Source organism: Sitophilus oryzae, unplaced genomic scaffold (genome assembly GCF_002938485.1).
Source record: "Sitophilus oryzae breed Bouriz unplaced genomic scaffold, Soryzae_2.0 scaffold_1576_pilon_pilon, whole genome shotgun sequence".
NCBI lineage: Eukaryota > Metazoa > Arthropoda > Insecta > Coleoptera > Curculionidae > Sitophilus > Sitophilus oryzae.
In genome coordinates this window covers 2,383,287-2,402,590 of record NW_022146254.1, presented here as the reverse complement: position 1 = coordinate 2,402,590, position 19,304 = coordinate 2,383,287, and the positions used below count along the sequence as shown (strand labels likewise).

The following is a 19,304-nucleotide window of genomic DNA, read 5'->3' as shown; positions in this document are numbered from 1 at the left end:
TAAAAAAATTTAATATTATTGGCTTGCGAAAGTTTTAAATAAGTAGTCACTGATTCCTCATCAAAAAATATAAAAAAAAGTTCCTATAAACAAATATGTGTATGGAAATGCATAGTTTTTGAGTTACAGGATGTTAACATTTTTTAAAATTTGTTTTTTTGTGATTATCTTAAATACCATTATTTTTTTATTCGAAACTGCTGTAGTTTGAACTAATAGTAATAATGTTTAATAATAAATTAAGTAAAATATATAATTTATTAATTTTATTTTAATTTTATTAATTGTGATTAATAAAATTGCGTTTATCTCACCAAGGAGGGCGAATTCGACGAAATATAAGGAGATAACTTTTAATTGGCATTAAGCGGCCTACACAATTTTTATATCAAAAGAAAAAGGTCAGTGGCGCACATGATTTTTTTTGAAAAATATTCCAGTGATAACCTATACGCACGTCCCTGATGAATTTCTCGGCACTTGTTTAGCATTAAAATATGTAGCACTTATAGTAACTTTTACCCTCAAAATTTCATTCGAATCACTAAAAGTACTTGGAAGAAAATTATAATAAATCGAAAGATTATTAAGACTTTCACACCCTGTAGCTACAAAACAAAGCAGAATAGGGCCTACATATATTGATATGAGAAATAAATTTTATTTTTACATGAGGAATCTCCCCACGAGAGATGGCACATGTTTTTTAAAACACCCTCTATAAGATGATATACAAATTCTTAGATGCGCAATAGGGAATCAAATCGGAATTCTACGCATGTCAACTTGGGATAGTCCTGTTACTATACTACAAGTAAATGTGGGTCGAAACGGTTTTTGAACTGATTTTAGAATTAAATTCAAAACCCAATTTTAATTGTTAGTGTGGGTTATATTATATGTTTTCGATATAAATCTCGAATTTTGTATTTTATTGGATTTATTTACAGAATATTGAATTTATTTATTTTTAATTAATACAGAATCACCTTTGCTTTATGTAACAAAAGTTTCAAATTATCTTCTTGGTATCCACATACTCAATATCACTGCCCTCTTTGTCACTCCATCATATTTAGTTCAAAATATAAAAATACTTATTTATAGATGTATAAAAAGGATAAATACCAAATAAAACTTGACGAATAAGCAAATTAAAAACAGACAATTTATAAAGAAATAAAAGAAAAGAACAATTACAATTCCGGTGGGAACGTAAGGCTAAACGATTCTCTCGTTGACGGGCATTTTCTCTATTGCGCATAAGCGTAACAGTACCAAGCTCTGCTATGCTGGAACAAATCTAATTTATGTCCTCTTAATACAGTATACAGTGTTGATTGTTTTGATCGAGCAGCATCGAAAAACAAAATAAAAAAGGAAAGAAAATCTAACGCTAGTAGTAATAGTAACAACCTTATCACGGTAACACTCCCGTATTGTTCTGGGAAGTGTTCACCCCACTGTTCAGTCGCTATCGGGGCTCCTCCTTTTTATGAAGATCTGTGGGTGGGGTGGCGCTCATTTTATGAACAGAAGGTGGTGGGCCAGGGCCACCTCTCAAGTGCAGTAACGATGGGTCTTTTGGCCTAAAAATAAAAATTAAGATAAATAATTTTATATATATAAATTCATGTTATTACATGTTTTGGAATAATGCGTATACAGGGTGTTTTTCAAAAGTAGCTCACCACTATAACGTTTTTATTTTTTTCCAAAAACGAAATTTGGTATATATATGACATAAGTTGGGATTGATTCAATTAGTTTTGGTCACTTCCTATTTCACCGGAAATGGCTACAACTTTTGATTCATAAATGGTAGGTACCTTCGGTATTTTTTATTTTATTTGATAGAGAACGACATTCTGAATAGAATGACATATGTCAACTTTAGACATTTAAAAAATAACAATTATTTAAATTTCAATCTAGAGTGTCATGGCTGTGTTAAAACCCCTAATTTTTAATCAAAGAGCCTTTAAAAAATATATTTGATGGTTTAATGATTTTTGCGTCTTTTCCTGGTGGCTTAAAAGATATCGAAATTATATTTTTAATCTTAACTCATTTTTTTCAAATTGAACGATTCTGAGCTGAGCTGAGTAGCATATTGGGAAAAAGATTTTTTTACAAATAATTTGGTAACACATACTTGGTGTTTCGAATCAAATTGACGTTATATTTGTTGTCCTGGCACTCCGGACTGAAATTTAAGATACCTCTACTATTATTTTTAAGAGAAAATATCAAATGTTCATTTTCTCTTAAAAATGAATGACATATGATGTCACATTATATTCACAATGTCACTTTCTATGAAATAAAGAAAAAAAATATCCAGGCCAAGAAATAATCGTTACAGAAATTATAACATGATGAGTGTTAAATAAGTGCAAATATTTTCTCAGCTGGTAGATCTCTATAAAAGATACATATTTTCTCTTTATCGTTTTTCAAATAAATCCAAAATAACCGAATTATTTTACTTTGAAAATTTCGAAAAAAAAAATTTTTTTTGGTAACAAGTTTGTTGTTGAGAAAAAAAAAATTTTCTCAACAACCACTGGATCTGTGCTGAATTTTCTTTCTTGTAAATTTGATCTACTATCTGTGTTGCCATATTATTAAGAAATTATGTTTTCTGACTAAAAACTAAAAACATTTACAAACATTTTTTCAAAAAATTTCACGAAAGAAACCTCATAATCATGTTTCTGGGATCGAAATATACTACCCCTAAAAATATTTGCATATATTTAAGACTCTCCCTGTATAAATAAGAGACAATAGACAGCATATATTTTCAAAAGAGAAAAGCGGCAAATGATGGAAAATGTGTAAATAACTTAGACAATAGGCAGCATATAATTTCAAAAGAGAAAAGCGGCAAATGGTGGAAAATGTCTTTTATCTATTAGAACTTAAAGGTAAATTAGAAACAATTATTAATCACATTTTTTCTTTCAACTGTTGAGGGGAATAGAAATGTGTACTATACAAGTAAATTAAAGGTTATTTAATTTGAATTTTTTTTATAATTTTAGATTTTTTTTTGAATGTCTTTAAAACAGTTAAGAAGGAAAATAAAAATAAAATCTAAAAGAAAGGAAAAACAAATAGGTAAGAGGAACCAAAAATGTTTTCGTCAGTTACATTAATTCTAGCTTTACCTCAACTGTGACGGGTGATGAGCTGGGGGACCATATGCAGCTCCATAAAACGCAGCTCTCTCGTCCAACGGTCTCATTGTTTCCATCAGGGGATTGTACCCGTAGCGGTAATAGGGATCCGACGCGATGGTGGTAGGAGGCCAATGGGTGGCCGGAGGTGGATAGTGAGGAGGCAACGCGTGCGCCAACATTCGAGACCGATCCAGGGCCGAAGGAGGACCCTGCAGTGTACCGGGATGGCGTAAGTATGGATGGTACCTGTAATAAATCAGTTTAATGATTAGATTAATACTATTCGGAATAAACAGCTAATAAGAAATATTTTTATTTCAATAAGATAAGATATTCTCTACTCTAAAATATATTTTAGAGTATTCAATGTCGTCAATACTCATTCTCTTTAATAAAATTTTAAACAGTCTTTACACTATGCGGAAAAGTCTTCGAAACAGGTCAAGGTCGCGTTTCATAGCTCAACTTTGTCGCATTTCGGTTTATTTCCAGTTGTCTTGGCCCATTTCGGTTTGCCTCGACCTACTTTCGATTATTAAAAGCGCCTAAAAACTACTCGTGAGGAGGGCGTGGGGGGATTTTCTTTGGCGTTTCTTGTTGCCTCGTTCAACTTTGTTTCGTTTTGAGGTATTTCCAAAACGTGTCGGTATCTGTACCCAAGGCAAAGGACTTTTTTTCACTCAATCTCAGTGAAATAAGTAAACCTAGACGTTTCTAAAACAGCTGTTGTTACGATGATATTTCGTTAATTACATCTCGCTGTATGTTGATACATATTCCACAAAATTAATATTTGAACACGCGTTTATAATAATATGTATAGTAGATATTTAAGAACTAAACTTTTCACTTAAACTGCAGGAATATAATTACAATATTTTTATGATTTAATTTTATTATAATGAATTAGTATATAAAATTGGATATGATATGTTTGTTTACAGTTAATTGGTTAATATAAGAGTTAAGAGTAATATTGCTTGATGTGTAATACAGGCAACATTATCAATATATCGAGCTGATTGGGAAAATTAGTGATTGACCCGATGTCAACAAAAGTATGGTCCACGGACATTTTTTAAAGGCAATGTTCCTTTATTGTTCTTAAGGGAAATCTGTAAACGATACTTTTATTAGCACCCAGCAGGATTTGATATAAATCCATTGAACTAGTATTTATTATGCAAGGGTTTAGACAATTAAAACTAGGAAAACAAAACCAAATTCGTAAACTTTGCTACAGACTACAGTATAAATGTTACTTTACCATAACCAAAAATAATAAATAGTTTTTTAAATTTCTATGTATATTTTGTTCATGAGGCGCAATACCGTGGATTCTAAGCCGATAAATGCTAAACCGCTAGTTCACTGCTAGTCACTGATTTAATTTTTTTGACTATACATATTGTAATTAATAATATTAGACAATGATTAACACTAAATATTCTTGTGTAACCTTCGAGGAATAGCCAATTTAATCTACCACCGGTAACTGTTTTCATATAAGTTTTTCCATGTTTCTTTATTTTTCTGAAGCCACCACAACGTTTGACCTTGATTGCTTCGTGCTATTTCACAAAATAGTACGATAAATATAATCGAGACGCGCCGTGATTGGTTGTTTGTTTTTTATTGTTAATCTGGGTTAACAATAAAAATCAAACCACCAATTACGGCGGGTCTCGATCTATTTCAGGAAACGTGGGAACTAATTTTTATAACACGGGCTTATATTTATCGTACTATTTTCAGAAATGTTTTGCGAAATGTTTTACGAAATATTTCCAAAAATATTTAGTAAAACATTTCGGGAATAGTGTAGAGGCTGTTTTAAACCAGAATTAACTTCATTCAGACAGATTATGTCAATACCTACTAAGAACAACAAAATTACCTTGGATCTGCTCTGACCATTAGGTCTTCTTCTTTCACTCTCGGCTCTTCCTTAACCCTTATATCGCTGACTTCAGGCTGTCCGTTTCTTAAGGGCGATCTGTCCCTGATAACGGGCGGGGGTAACGCTTGTTTGGCCGCAGATTCGGCAGCTGCCAGTCGCTGCTGGTGTAACATCATCTCTCTTTCTCTCTCCCTTCTTTCGTTCTCGCGCCTCTCCATTTCGCGTCGTTCTTTCTCTCTACGTTCGCGTTCTCTTTCTTGCTGTTGCTAAAACACAATAATATACAATAAATAAAGGACGAAGATTAAATTTAAGTAACTTATTACACATACAAGCAATACAGGACAGGTTGAGATTTAACGCATGTTATTTTACAACTGTTATTTATTAAGTAACAGTTTGCAACAGTTGTTTCTTTGTAAAAATATCAGTTCGCTGACAGCAATGGTCAACCAGATTCTCAACAGTTGTTCTATACACATACATATACAACCAATATAGAGACATGTTCTGATTTCATGATCTGTTATTTTACAACTGTTATTTGTGACATAAAACAGTTTATAACAGTTGTTGCTTTATAAAAATAACAGTTACAAAAATAACAGTTACAAAAATACCAGTTCGCTGACAGCGATGGTTCATAATGTAAAGTCGGTATCGCCATGCCTCGAAATTCTACAACGTACAGTTCCAAAAAAAACAGGTATAGAAATAACGGTCCACAGACAGCAATCACTGCGATGCGATGAGATGTCAAGATAGTCGCGTCATAAGTTTTACCAGATTCGGAACAGTTGTTTTTAACAAAAAATATCAGATATGAAATAATAAGTACGCTGATATAGATGGTTTGCGATGTGAAATACGGATTCCCACGCCACGAAATTTTAACAGGGTTTTGAGTAAGCAAGTCACTATTATTTTTAATTTCGACAGCATAAAGATCATTCAGCAGTTTTTCTGTAGATTTGTAACAGTGCAGTGATCTGCACTGTTAAGTAAGTAAATAGAAAACTACTGATAGTGAGGGTATCTGTACTGCTATATCAAAAATGCTTAATGAAGTAGCTATCTACTTCTTTTCTTTTTCTTTTTGAAAAACTTTGTAATTTTGTCAAAAGTTTCAAGTTTTGAGTCAAAGTTTGTAATTAAGAATTATATAATCAATTGATTAAAATTAATTGTTTTTTGTCTTTTTATCTAATGGTTATAAATTGTTAGAATGGTTATAACCACAAATAAACTCACCTGTTGTTCAAGACGTCTCTGTTTCTCTTCTCTTTCTCGCCTTTCCCGTTCTTCTCTTTCTCTCCGTTGTCTCTCGCGTTCCCGCTCTTCTCTTGCTTCACGCTCTCTTTGTTCCAGTACTGGATCTGGTTTTATCGTCCATGGAGCTGGTGGTGGTAACCCTAATAGAAATACAAATTATGTATAAAAAAATCAGATATTGGAATGTAATTTGTATTAATCTGATTTATCTTACTAAATATCAAATAAATAAATAAAAAATGAAGAGTAGGTTTACTTACCAGGTAGGGTTGGTGGAAGAGCGTTCACCGCGGAAGGAAATCCCGCTATCGTCCTTTGCATCCGCCATGGATCGTGATGTAGAGGCCCCAGACCAAGGTGCGCTGCATCTCTTGATGTCGCGAATGGTGACACTCCAAAGGGTGATGCAGCAGACGCTCCTAGCGGCCCCGTTGCGTACCTAGTGAACGGTGACATCGAGGAACCAGCAAATGGAGATTTACCTGTTCAGAATTCATAATTAAAAAGCTATAGTAATAATGAATTAAATAATAAAATGGTTGAAGAAAAAAATACAGTTTTCACTTGTACGTGATTAACCTTAATGCCATATAGGATTTTAGAAATAAGTATTAACATAGCTTACCTAAATGACCAGGAGGTGGTCCGAACAATGCTCCCGCATGATGGGGTGGCTGATCGAAACCCACGGGTCTGTGCCCGCTTAAGGCTGATGGTGGGTAAGGTGCCAGCTCCGGAGGTCTCGCGTGAATTCCTGGAGAGAATAGGTGCGACGGGGCCCTTAGCAAGTCCGATGCAGGGTGCACTCCCGGTTTGGAGGCCACAGCTGTCAGTGCTCCCTTTGCGTCGCCGCTCTTCTGCTGGTGGTGGTAGATCTCCCATGCGACACGAACGTGCATAGCATTCCATTTGCCAGTTTTCTAGAAGGATTAAGAATTAGGATGACAGCCATAATAATCTAATCCTCAAACTACTAAAGTTGTTTGCTAATTCTTTTAGAGATAAATTCTTAATCCCATTTGTTAGAATTTCAATAATTTTACAAATTTTAAAGCTATGTTTACTGTGACTTTCTTTTGGGGAAAAATATAAGAAATCAAAACTTTAATATTTTGTATACAGGGTGGTCCGAACTGTATTTCGGAAACTTCGGCAGCATATTCTGCATATAAAAATAAGTAAAATAGTTCGTATAAACGTATGTCCTAAAATGCTTCCTTTTTGAGATACAGGGTGTAGAAATTCATTTTCATTACGATTTTTTACAAATAATTTCTGAAGTATAGTCGATATTTGGACTATTTTTTTGGAGACATTTTTTAGGTAGAAAATGACGAAAATGTATATTTTTTCACTCAGTAGTTTTATACAGGTACGGATGAAAAGCGATTGCTCTTCAAAACAGTTAAAACATATGTAGGTGTCGCACCCTACAAATGGGAGTAATATTGACATTGAAATGAAATTTCTCATGTTAAAGAACACCCAAACACCAATTTTTATCCAAATATCGACTATAGTTCAGAAATTATTTTAAAAAAAATCGAAATAAAAATTAAACTTCTACACCCTGTATCTAAGAAACGAAGCATTTTAGAACATACGAACATTTTTACTTATTTTTATGTGCAGAATATGCTGCCGAAGTTTCTGGAATACAGTTTGGACCACCCTGTATATAGGATCTAATCCTCGAACTTTTTCAAAGTATATTTAATGTCTAATTAAGAAATTTCTTAATCAAGAGAACTTTCAGTATGACAGTAAAGAAAATTATATTCTAAAATTCCATAAGAACTATTTCTCTGTCATTATGCAAAGCATACTTGATCATAAAAGCTTTTGATCACTTATATATTTCAAGGTATATTATTACTATCTTATGTGTTTCATTCCCAATTTTTCAAGCATTATCTTATATTTAACGAATTATATTATTTCTAACAGATGAACTAAAAACGTATGTTAATGTAATGATGTTAATGAAGGAAAATGTTACATACCATCACTTTGGGCTTCGTGGGATCATGGGGTGTCAGCGACTGTGAAAACAAAACAAAGAAAAGCGTTAGGGACTGCAAGCATTCAAGTCGAAGCATAATACGATTAAGATAAATTACATGCTGTTTCCAAGCAGTCTTAGGCAGCCCTGTTATTGAAACAGCATTAAAGTTTAAAAAAATTAGTCAAAACATATGATGGGTGTGTTCATGAATGATGAATTGAGCAAATGAAACGATGTTGATATAATTAAAAATTAGAATCGTTAGGAAGTACAGTGCGTCCAGTGATTGAATGATAGAATATATTCAGTTTAGTTTTTTCATTTTTTGAATATCATCATCCCTTAGAATCATTTCTGAAAGATTATGATATCCAAAAAATAACCGAAAAACTGAGAAGTGTGACTATGTATTATTTTGTTGATCAGAGTATATATTAATAAGAAAATTGTTTTTACCTTTGGTTGGAACGTGGGTAGATGATTTGGAGGAACAAATGGAGTAGGTCCAGTCGTCAAACCTGGATGACCCATTAACCCCGGATTGTACCCTGGATAACCTGGAACTCCCAACCCTTGTCTATAGAATGGAGATTCGACACCGCCAAGCTTGGAAATGTCCTTAAACTGAAATATACACAAAAAACGAATAAAATTAATTTTCATACAAAATATTCTCTTTATTAGATAAAGACCCTACACTTGCAAAATTGCTGGTAACAATACAACAAGTTTTAGGTACACATCTGTCATACTCACACTGCTCTGAGCTCCTCTAGCCAGCCGGTCCATTGGCGATAATGGCTGAATTTAAAAGAAAAATATATTAGCTTAATATTATTTTGTAATCGCTAGCAGTTTCACAAAACTCGAAATGTATTATTAACTCTCTTTGTATAATGTTTACATGCAAAATTTACAAAAAAAAAGGCTTGAATAGCACATACCAACTGCGAAGAAAATAACGCAGAAGCCGACGGTGGTGGCAGTAATGACGTTGTATGCTGATGCACATGGGTATGGTGATGTTGATGTTGGTGCATTTCTGTTCGTAGGTATGGTGAAGGAGGAACTCCTAGAGCTCGATCTTGAGAGGCCAAAAACCGATTGTCCAATTCTCTGCGTAACATATCCGTTTGGTCTGGAAATGGATGTTTCTCTTCAGAAACAAAGGTAAGGATCGCGTTAGTTTGAAAATATTTAGTGAAATTAGCAGTAAAATGATCTTTTTTTTTAATTTTACATTGAAAATTAATACTTACTCGTTTGAAAAAGACTTTCCGCTGAAAATGGGTTGGGATTCGTCGTGGTTGTGGCAGAAGATGTCAACGGGCTGGCCGTCGAAACTCTTGGCGGAGCCAATGACGGTGGTGCAAACAATGGCGGCGCTCCTGATGAAGGATAGGTGTTTGTATGCATCGGAGGCGCTGGTCTTGGAGGTGCCGGGCTATAACAAAGATAACCGTATTTTTCTACAATTAAATTCATCGGGTTTCTTAGCCAATAGAATTTCTTCTGATTTCATTGTGAATCTACTTCTAGCTTAATCAGTATTATTTGGTTAATCGGTATCATTAATTACCTGAGCCTCGTTGTTAACGGGGCAGTGGTTGGTGCCACCGTTGCTGGTGCAGCCCATGGTTTAGCCAAAGACAACGGAGCAGCTACCGATGGAGCTGTTAGACTAGAAGATACCGTCGTAGGCGGTTGGGGTAGTGTTGGATGACTCTGAACTGACGTGGAGGTTGGTACGCTACTTCGGCTTAAAGATGTAACGCTGTTGAAAAAATTGCGTCAATGATTAGTCAAATAAATTGTGACGTAAAAAAATCTAAAACTAATTCAAAATTGTTAAGGATCATAATACATTTAATGACTAAATCTAAATTGTTAAAGATCATATTAAACATTCTTTGTTGGTCTGGCAAATTTGTTTACAAGTAAAAAGCCACTGAATAACTTGCTCCGCTATGAATCTAATGCAGTGGCGTTTTACAAAAAAATTATCACAGCATTTGTCGGATTTTTTTAAAATCATGTTTGGGTAATTTAGTATAGCAATCTAGCAAAAATTACACTAATAAGCTATTTGTTTTTGACTTAATTTGCGACGGTAAAATACAAAACACTAATTCGATGATAGTAATTTTGCTTGTGTCGGTTCTGTTTAGCACTATTTTAGAACGCACTAGGCTGTAGTAACACTTTTAACTACACTAGTTCGAATGGTTTTACTTTTCAGTCTTCTAACTAAGTCATCGCTATCTAAGAGCTGATGGGCCTCGATATTGATGTGCTGATGCAGCCTCAGTTCGTGTCTTAAAGCATATTTTTTGATGACGTTGTCGACATCATCCACTTCCAAGTCATTATCTAGATTGCGTGCGTCAACAATAACTCGTAGTACTTTATTTCGGTTGTTTTGGTTTGGTTTGGACAGAGTTGAATACTATAAGTCCATATTGGCTTCAGGACTTGTTGTTGATAAAGCAAAAGTTTATTGTATGCCGGCCTAGTAACCAGTACATTTTCGTGTACTTGAGATCTTCATTTTTTTTTCACATGCTATTTCCACCTGAGTTTAGCATCAAGTGTCATGCCAGGATGTTTAGTTGCATTTTCGTAAGGAACTACTTGCTAATTTATATACAAATTTAGTCATCGCAGAACCGTGGTCTGGATTTTAACGTGTAAGACAGTGATGGAGGCAGCTTAATGAATCATCAAATGTATTAAAAAGGGAAAACATTTGGGTTGATACATTTCTTTTATGCGGTATTGCCGGATTTCGCGCTAAAATTTCAAACCGCCCAACAAACAGCTGTAATAGACTCTTATTAAGTCTCGGTCTTAGATCTACGTTATGTCGTTGGCGAAACTACCAAAATCGAAAATACCAACTATCATAATATATGTTAGTTTAGTACCGTAGTTTAGTAACTAAAGTCAAAATTGACAGCTGTTTGAATATAGTCCATTATTGGTTCTATGGCATGTAACCCGTGACACTGCATAGTTTTAGAACGAAGCTTTACAACTTAAAATACGATTACTAGCACTATTTCTGAACAAACCAATGAATGTTTATTTCTAAGGTTGTTTGTGAAGAGTGACTGCAGATATTTTATACCAAGCAGCAGATATGTTATCAAGCAACAGAAATGAGCATTATTAAGCTTAGATATATTATCTTCGTTTATTATGTTATTTCACGCACGGACCGGCAATACTGTATGCCGCTTTTTATTTTCCCTCTTTGTCTGTCAATCGGTCGTATATATTTATCTTTGTCGTATGCATTAAAATACACACCACGGAAATAAAACGACCAGAACTAGTATATTGGCTTGTACTAGATTCGTTTATTAGTGAAGTCGATATGCACTGATTTTTATTCATTCAATTTAACGCTCCATTTAGTTGTCTAGAGCTGTATTTCGGCAACAACAATTTGTGACTTTTGGGTTGCCGTGAACCCTATAGGATAATTAATATAATAATTATAACCCACCTGTAGCTTTCTCTTTCTCTAACCGCGTCGCCTCGAGGGCTCATCGACACCTTCGGCGGACTGAGCGCCCTTTTGGGCGGTTCCGGATGGTGAACCGGTGCGGGCGCGACGGAAGTCGGCGGCGCGGCATTGTGGGCGACGTTGTGCGGCTGGGCGGCCGGTTGCGGCTGGGCGATTACGGGAGGCGGCGGCTGTTGCGGCAACGTTGTCGGTGTCGTCGTCGTCGTCGTCAGATAGGGGACGGAACTGGGGTAAGAGGGTGTCGTCGTATGGGCGTAGGGCGCATACAGCGGCTGAAATGAAAAAAATGGTTTACATTTTATTGTACCTTTATGCATTCGTTGATATGGTACAAGAGTACTTGGATCAACAAGCAATCTTATCAGCTGATTTAAAATCGGAGAATACGTTCTAAGCAGCATCCAAGTGTGGAGCTCCAACCAAGTGTACCTGATTCACGGTTCCACACGGTAGTTCTGTACTCACAGAGGAGTGTTAAAGAAGGCGGAATTTAAAATGTATTATACTATATTATGTTTAAAGTGGTTTTTTCTAATAAACATTTAATTTCAATCTCACCTTGGAGATTCTAGTTAAAGGAGTTCTACTATAATAATAATAAAAAATGTTCGATATATTATTTTGGAATAATTAAATTAATATTTTCTTACTAACTGTTTTGACGAGACAGGAACCATCGGAAACAAGAAATAGCCATCTTATCCGATAGTCAAGAGCTTTAAGAGCGATATCAATTCAGTAACCATCAATTTAAAGTTGGTCAAAGACTGCCTAGAGAACTAAACAAATTAATCAACGAAAATAAAGGCCTTCTACTCTGGATGCCAGCCCACCAAGGGATAGAAGGCAATGAAAAAGCAAACGATCGAGCTGGAAAAGGAGCGAACAAACGGCTAACTGGGCGAGAACCGTTCTGCTTTCCAAATGGAAACCAATAACTTAAAGCAGAACCCCAGAACCTGGAAGACTCATCTCATCACGAACACCTCATCACTGAATGCGCCGAGACGACAACCATTCGTGACATAAACTATGGTACGACTAAAAAAGGATCTGGCGATGGCGCAGGAATTTACGGCAGCAGTCTAAAGACTGAGATTCACCACAGTCTTCGAAAACACACTACAATTTTCCAAGCTGAGCTGTATGCTATTGAACCCTGTGTGCAATTGCTGGTAGCAATACACCGGGAAAACAATAAACATATTTTCGGATAATCAAGCCGCGTGGAAAGCACTTGAGGCAACGAGAAGCACGTCTATAACGATTTTTCATTGTAAGAAACTACTCAATACATTAGGAGATAGGAACAAAGTGTCGTTAATATGGATACGGCGCGGCGATATGGATAGAGAGATATCGGCCTACAGGGAAAGGAACGTACTGATTCCCTTGCCAAAACTGGTGCAGGTTCGCCATTCGTGGGCCCAGAACCGACACTTAGTGTTCCAAAAAATCTCGCAAGAGGTAAGCTCTGTGAATGGGTTAGGGTGCAACGTTTCGGGACTGGAATGACCTAACCTAACCTAACATGCCAAAAAAATCCTAGCAAGGTCATCCAAACGTAGAACAGGAGAACACTTAAAAACTGGTAGGAATGGAGCGCGTACGCTCACTGCAGTATACACAGGCCACTGCCGGCTGAGATTACACCTACAGAGGATTGGTGGAAGACGCCAAATGCTGACTCTGTATGGAAGATGATGAAACAATGAAGTGCGTTATGTGTTCCAGCCCCGCTGGAGGCATGACCAGGTTTGAGGTGTTTGGCAAAACCATGCTAGACCTATCAGACCTAGGAGACATACCACCCTCGGATATAACAGCCTATGTCAGAAGGCTGGGTCTTGAGGGTGAACTTTACTGCTCTTTTTCCATTAAAAAGCTTGTAAAAACTGAGCCACAATAGGTCCTCGCCGCCGCAGGTTCTCATGGGACACACTCTTAGTGAGTACGAATACGAATGGTATACCATTCGTATTCGTATTCACTAAGACGAATGATATAGGAAATGGAGAACTAACCTCTGTAAAACCGTTTCAGATACTGGTTTTTGTCAAAGCCTTGAGACTGAATGATGAGTTGTAACTCAAGAAATATACAATAGATCTATAAGCTCGCAGTGATTAACTTTCCCTTCTACAAATCAACAACTGTTTTGATATATCCTACCTGGAATGAATGATGATACTGTCCGGGACTGGGAGCCACGGCCGCGTTGGCAGATGTGGCCACGGCCGGACTGTCCGTCCTGCCCACCGCGTGTCCCGCGGGGTCCAAGGAGGCGGCCGGGTGGAGAGCGGAAGGGGCGGCAGCCGGTGGAGCGATGGGGGCGGCTGCCGGCGGCATGGAAGAGAGCGGTGGAGGAGGTGGTTGAGGAGCGACGGCGGCGGCAGCGGGCGCGATCGAGGCGGTGAGAGTTGTCGGTGGACCAGGATCTGCAAATAAAAAGTTTAATATTAATTCGGTATTCAATGCAATAATAGTATAATAAACCAACTAATCTCAGCGGAAATGCTTAGGCAATATGATCTCTTCTCATTAACTTCTCAAAAGTATCATTCGATGCCAGTGGAGAAAGTTTTTTTTAAACATTTCGCTGAGACTAGTTCGTTGCTAATTAACAACGGACTAGTAGAAAAACATTTCCAGCTTGATCTCCAGACTAACTGGGCTATAACGAGATAATTCAAAATTTAATATACACAGCAGTGCACGACCACATGTGGTCGGTCTAAGAAGACATGCCAAAGATATGTTAGGATGAAGACTGGAGCCTCTACGCAATGAAGAGATTACCTTATCTAATCGATTCCGTGACTCCTTTACGAGTGTGTAGTAGTGATGGGCATTACGATTCTTTTTAGTGAATCGTATCACACGATTCAATTTCTCATATTGAATCGACTCCTACGATTCGTTCGTTTGAACGAATCATCACATGCGCAATTTACTTCTTAATACCAATTTTAGAGTCGATTTTAATTCCGATTTAATAATCATATAATAAATAGTACATAATACCGTATGCTAGAAAAAAAATGGCGTTCAGTTTACTTGGAAATGAACATCGATCACATTCCCCAAGTAATTTTACATATAAAATAACAGCGATTTTCATTTCATAACTATCGCCGACGTCGTTTTTCTATCATATTAAGCAGAGGCCATAGTTATTTGAAGTTGCATAAAAACACGATTTCGTTTTTTAGTCCATCATTTAATGATTCGGTAAATATTATTTTAACAAAAATATTAACGTTAAAATTGAATACATTATACAGGTACTCCAGTACTAGGCACAGTATAAATAAGTTTTTTTTCTTGTAAATAGCTTTCTTATCGTTTGCATTTTATGCCCATGATTTTTGTTTAGGGCTTTCGTTCAAGTCTAAATATTGGTGCCCGACTTTCTCTATGCTTATATCACCGCCGTAGAAACGAACTAGTCGCATTGTGATCCGATTTAATTCTTACGACTGTTTTTTATATACGGCTCATCGTTCAGATTTTATGGATCCGTGCTGGCCACGATTCAATTGAACGAGCCGTATTGTAAACAATGAATCAATTCTCACGACTCTTCGAATGAACGAGCCGTAGAAACGAACAATCGCATTGTGATCCGATTCAATTCTCACGAATTTTTACGGCTCATCGTTCATATTTTATGGATTCGGGCTGGCCACGATTCAATTAAACGAACCGTATTCTAAGCAGTGAATCGAATCTCACGATTCATTTTTAATACTCGTGATAGGAACGACTCATTCAATTTTTGCTCACAAACAATATAATAGTCTAAATTAAAGCACCCTCCATAGGTATTGCATTTTTTTGACACAGTATATTTAATAGCAAAACTAATAAAAGAATAGAGAATGTGACTAAATAAAAACAACAATTGAATTAATTAATAAATAATTATATACATGTATGCATAATACTGTATAATTTATTACGATATAAATTTATATTTTATCTTAATCAACGCTTCAACCTAACCAACTCTAACCTTTTACAATAAAAAACTCATATTTTATATTGTAGTATTATTAATACATTATAATTACATTCCCCACGTGTATAATTAAATAGTAATTTAAATGTAAACGAACTAGTTCAACGTCTAATTTGTCTAATTATATACCAGCTAATAAAATAGTAATATATCCCTCTCCTAATATCCAAAATCGATTCGAAATTAATTGTAATCATCCGCTATTAGCCGCAGAACAATAAATTATCAATCCGGATCGATCGAAAGTCAATTTACTGCCTACTAAACGACCATAAATAATACCGAACAATACAAATACTTAATAACTTTTTATTAAGTCGGTAAATCAATGTAAGCGGGCGACCAACACCCATACCGAGAAGGAAAAAATCGACTTATTTCCATTCGAGTGGGCCGCAGCCTTGCAATGGGATTGAGCGCGTATTGTAATTACGTTGTAAAACACTGATGGATGATAATGGTCGCTTTAATATATTTATATCCCGACCATTAAGCCTGTAGTAGGCAAATGTGTGAAAATGTTTTTCTTTTTAGCATACTATTAACATGTAGTTATTAATATAAAAAAAGAACTTTATGGTTAAGTGTACCTACTTTATAATATTAGCCAAGAAAGAAAACATCTTTTTTTGAGTGACGTTTCAAAGGTGTACGAAATTACAATCCAGTCAGTGAATGATGATAAATAATCTTAATAAAAAACAGTTCTCCGCCAGAGCTGCAACAAGTCAGTTTTAAAAAGACTTTAAAATAACTCTGAAGTCATTTCTAAAATCAAAATAAGTCTGAAGTCAATTTCAATATAAAGTTCAAATGACTTAAGTTTTATGTCTTTGACTTAAGTCATTTTCTTCCAAGTCAAGTCATTTTTGTAAAGACTTAAATCAATATAACGTTATTTAAGTCTTTTTTTTGACTTACCTAAGTCTTTTTTTTAAATAGAACTACAATATACAATAATAATATACCTATATTACTATAATAAACAAATAAAAAATTAACGCATCAAGAACATAAAACACATACACTGTTTTTTTTCTCAGGTAAGATTTCGACAGACGATGATAGAAGAAAGCAGATGACTTCCATACCCATCCATTTATTTCACTAAAAAAAGTTTCTAATATTTTTTAAGTTAACTATGGATGGGTTTATAAATAAATACGTCATGCGTCGTCTCTTGTTGTTTTTAACCAGTTTTATTGGTTTATTTCAAAAATGACAGATCATATTCCCATATTATTGGTTTCACGCAACGATGAACGACAAACGGACGCCTATGCGTATGAACTCGACTTAAGATTTTTGAGAATTGTCAAACTCTTAGCCAAGTTATTGGTTACAATTTTGTGTCAAATTATGTCAAATAGAAATGATAAATGTTTTGCATTTTGCATTTAGGACTGCGTTGTTACTTGTGTTTCGTGTTTTGTAAAATTAATTGGAGGAAAACTCGAGGGAAAATTAAGTGCTGACCCAGACCATAGTTTACAGTTAATATTCGGTGCACAGAGACCGCCAGAGACACAGTTTGCCAGAGACTATGGCCAGAGAGTTGTATTAGCCACAAATAAAGTTGTATACCATCTCGTATATGGTACCAAAAACTGGAGTACCTGTAAAATAACATCACATGATAGGTAAATAATACATTTTAGTACTGCAGAAAAAAAAAAGATTAAAGTTAATTAACCAAGATTAGATTTTTTCAGTTTTATGCAGTTTTTGTTCACAATATTTTGAAATAATCACTTGTCACTCAAAATTTAAATATATTAATTATGCGTTCCAATTGTACTAACTTATTTCTTTGTAAAATAAAATAAACTACTTTGAAATTTAAATGACAGACACATCTATCACTGTCAAGGATTTTGTCGTTAGACAGACTATATATAAAAACATCAATAACTTAAATAAAATTAAATTTCGTGGTACTTTGTACAGGTTGTCCCATTTTTGTGTGTTTTTCAGTGTTTCTCGTTTATGAGCAGCGGTATAGGCATACTAAGGTTTCACAGTTGCTACTTTTTTATGAAACTAAAGATGGTAAACACATATTTAATGCCGCTGTTAAAAACTTATGAAAAAAAGACTTTAATCTTTTCTAAAATGACTTAGAGTCTATTACGCTGTACTTTTGGGGTCGCTCTCGTGGGTCGGGTAAAGCGGGTGTATGGCCGAAGGAAATATATATAATATTTCAAAAATCTGCCCTTAGCCCGATCCTGTCGTGTTAAGCCATATCCAAAATTCCAAACACACGTGCTTTAATTAAGGCTTGATTAAGGTTTGCAGAGCTTCAGCATTTGTCATAAAATATCGAGCAATTTGTTACAAAACCATATAAATTATATATCACTGTAATCACAAAACTTCAATCTATTTCCGTATTGTAACAGAATTTTAAATTATGTTTTTATTTTAGAGAAAATTTAGTCCAAACATAAGTAATATTTTGTTGATGATTGACCAGCAAAATCTTAAAAATAAAGAAGTTGTCTAAAAATGTGCTACAAGGCGGATATAGTATAGTCCTTTATCTTTAATTTCCTTCTTCATTTGAGTAAAAATACCTAGCCAGTTTTACATAAAACGTTAAATGCCGAACGCTTATTTTGCTACTTTTCCGGACTCTTGTCTATATGTCTAAAACTAACTTTATAATAGTTTTTCTTCAATTTGAACCTCCTTTTTTGCTTATTAGAATTAACTTCCTTATAATTTTAAAGCCTGTAAATTATATTGTCAAGGCGTATCAACTTGATTGTTTAGAACCATATTAAAGACTAAATGGACTCTTTAAGTCATTAAAAAAAGGTTTAAATCTTTTTTTAATAACTTAAATCTTTTATAAAAAGACTTAAATCTTTTAAAAGACTTTTAAAAATTTTTTTAATGACTTAATTTTTTTTCTAATTCGGAATAAAGACTTAAATCACAAGTCATTTTAAAAATGACTTAAATTTTAAGTCAGCTTTCGAAATATGACTTAAAATCAAATAATTTAAGTCATTAAAATGATTTAAGTCAAAAAAAGACTTAAATTTTCTGTGAGGTTGCAGCTGTCTCCGCTGGAGAAAATATAATCTTCGTCATTTTGCTTTGGGATATTATGCCTCCATGTAGGTAAGCCTGTTCTCAAAACCGGCACATCGCGTTAAAACCGGTGTTGGGCTGACCCCGGTGGCCAAATATGGGCTATTCAATGTACCGGTATCAACACTGGCACCGGTGTTCATCTTCACACCGGTTTTTACTACGATACCAGTTTTGATCTCGACACCGGTGTTTTGTTAAACTGGTTAAAAAAGAAATAATCTTAATTAATAAATTCATATTAAATCTGATCGGTGTCGAAATGAACACCGGTGTCAATATGAACACCGGTT

At 35.0% G+C, this 19,304-nt stretch overlaps 1 protein-coding gene across 4 annotated transcripts in view; it reads right to left on the bottom strand.

The window, feature by feature from the left end:
- Positions 1–527: 527 nt before the first annotated feature.
- LOC115879399 (autism susceptibility gene 2 protein-like) overlaps positions 528–19,304 on the bottom strand; it is a 466,988-nt gene continuing 448,211 nt past the window's right edge. Inside the window, exons 7-20 of one of the 4 annotated variants that reach the window (XM_030896221.1) lie at positions 14,064–14,329; positions 11,871–12,163; positions 9,942–10,136; positions 9,622–9,806; positions 9,307–9,518; positions 9,119–9,163; positions 8,819–8,986; positions 8,361–8,399; positions 6,983–7,277; positions 6,618–6,839; positions 6,337–6,497; positions 5,083–5,351; positions 3,174–3,431; positions 528–1,589 (exon numbers count right to left, since the gene is read on the bottom strand). In XM_030896221.1, the coding sequence (XP_030752081.1) occupies positions 1,475–1,589; positions 3,174–3,431; positions 5,083–5,351; positions 6,337–6,497; positions 6,618–6,839; positions 6,983–7,277; positions 8,361–8,399; positions 8,819–8,986; positions 9,119–9,163; positions 9,307–9,518; positions 9,622–9,806; positions 9,942–10,136; positions 11,871–12,163; positions 14,064–14,329 (2,723 nt within the window). In that variant the 3' untranslated portion in view covers positions 528–1,474. The remainder of the gene's footprint in view (positions 1,590–3,173; positions 3,432–5,082; positions 5,352–6,336; positions 6,498–6,617; positions 6,840–6,982; positions 7,278–8,360; positions 8,400–8,818; positions 8,987–9,118; positions 9,164–9,306; positions 9,519–9,621; positions 9,807–9,941; positions 10,137–11,870; positions 12,164–14,063; positions 14,330–19,304) is intronic. The other 3 variants (XM_030896222.1, XM_030896224.1, XM_030896223.1) reach the window with 3 other exon arrangements.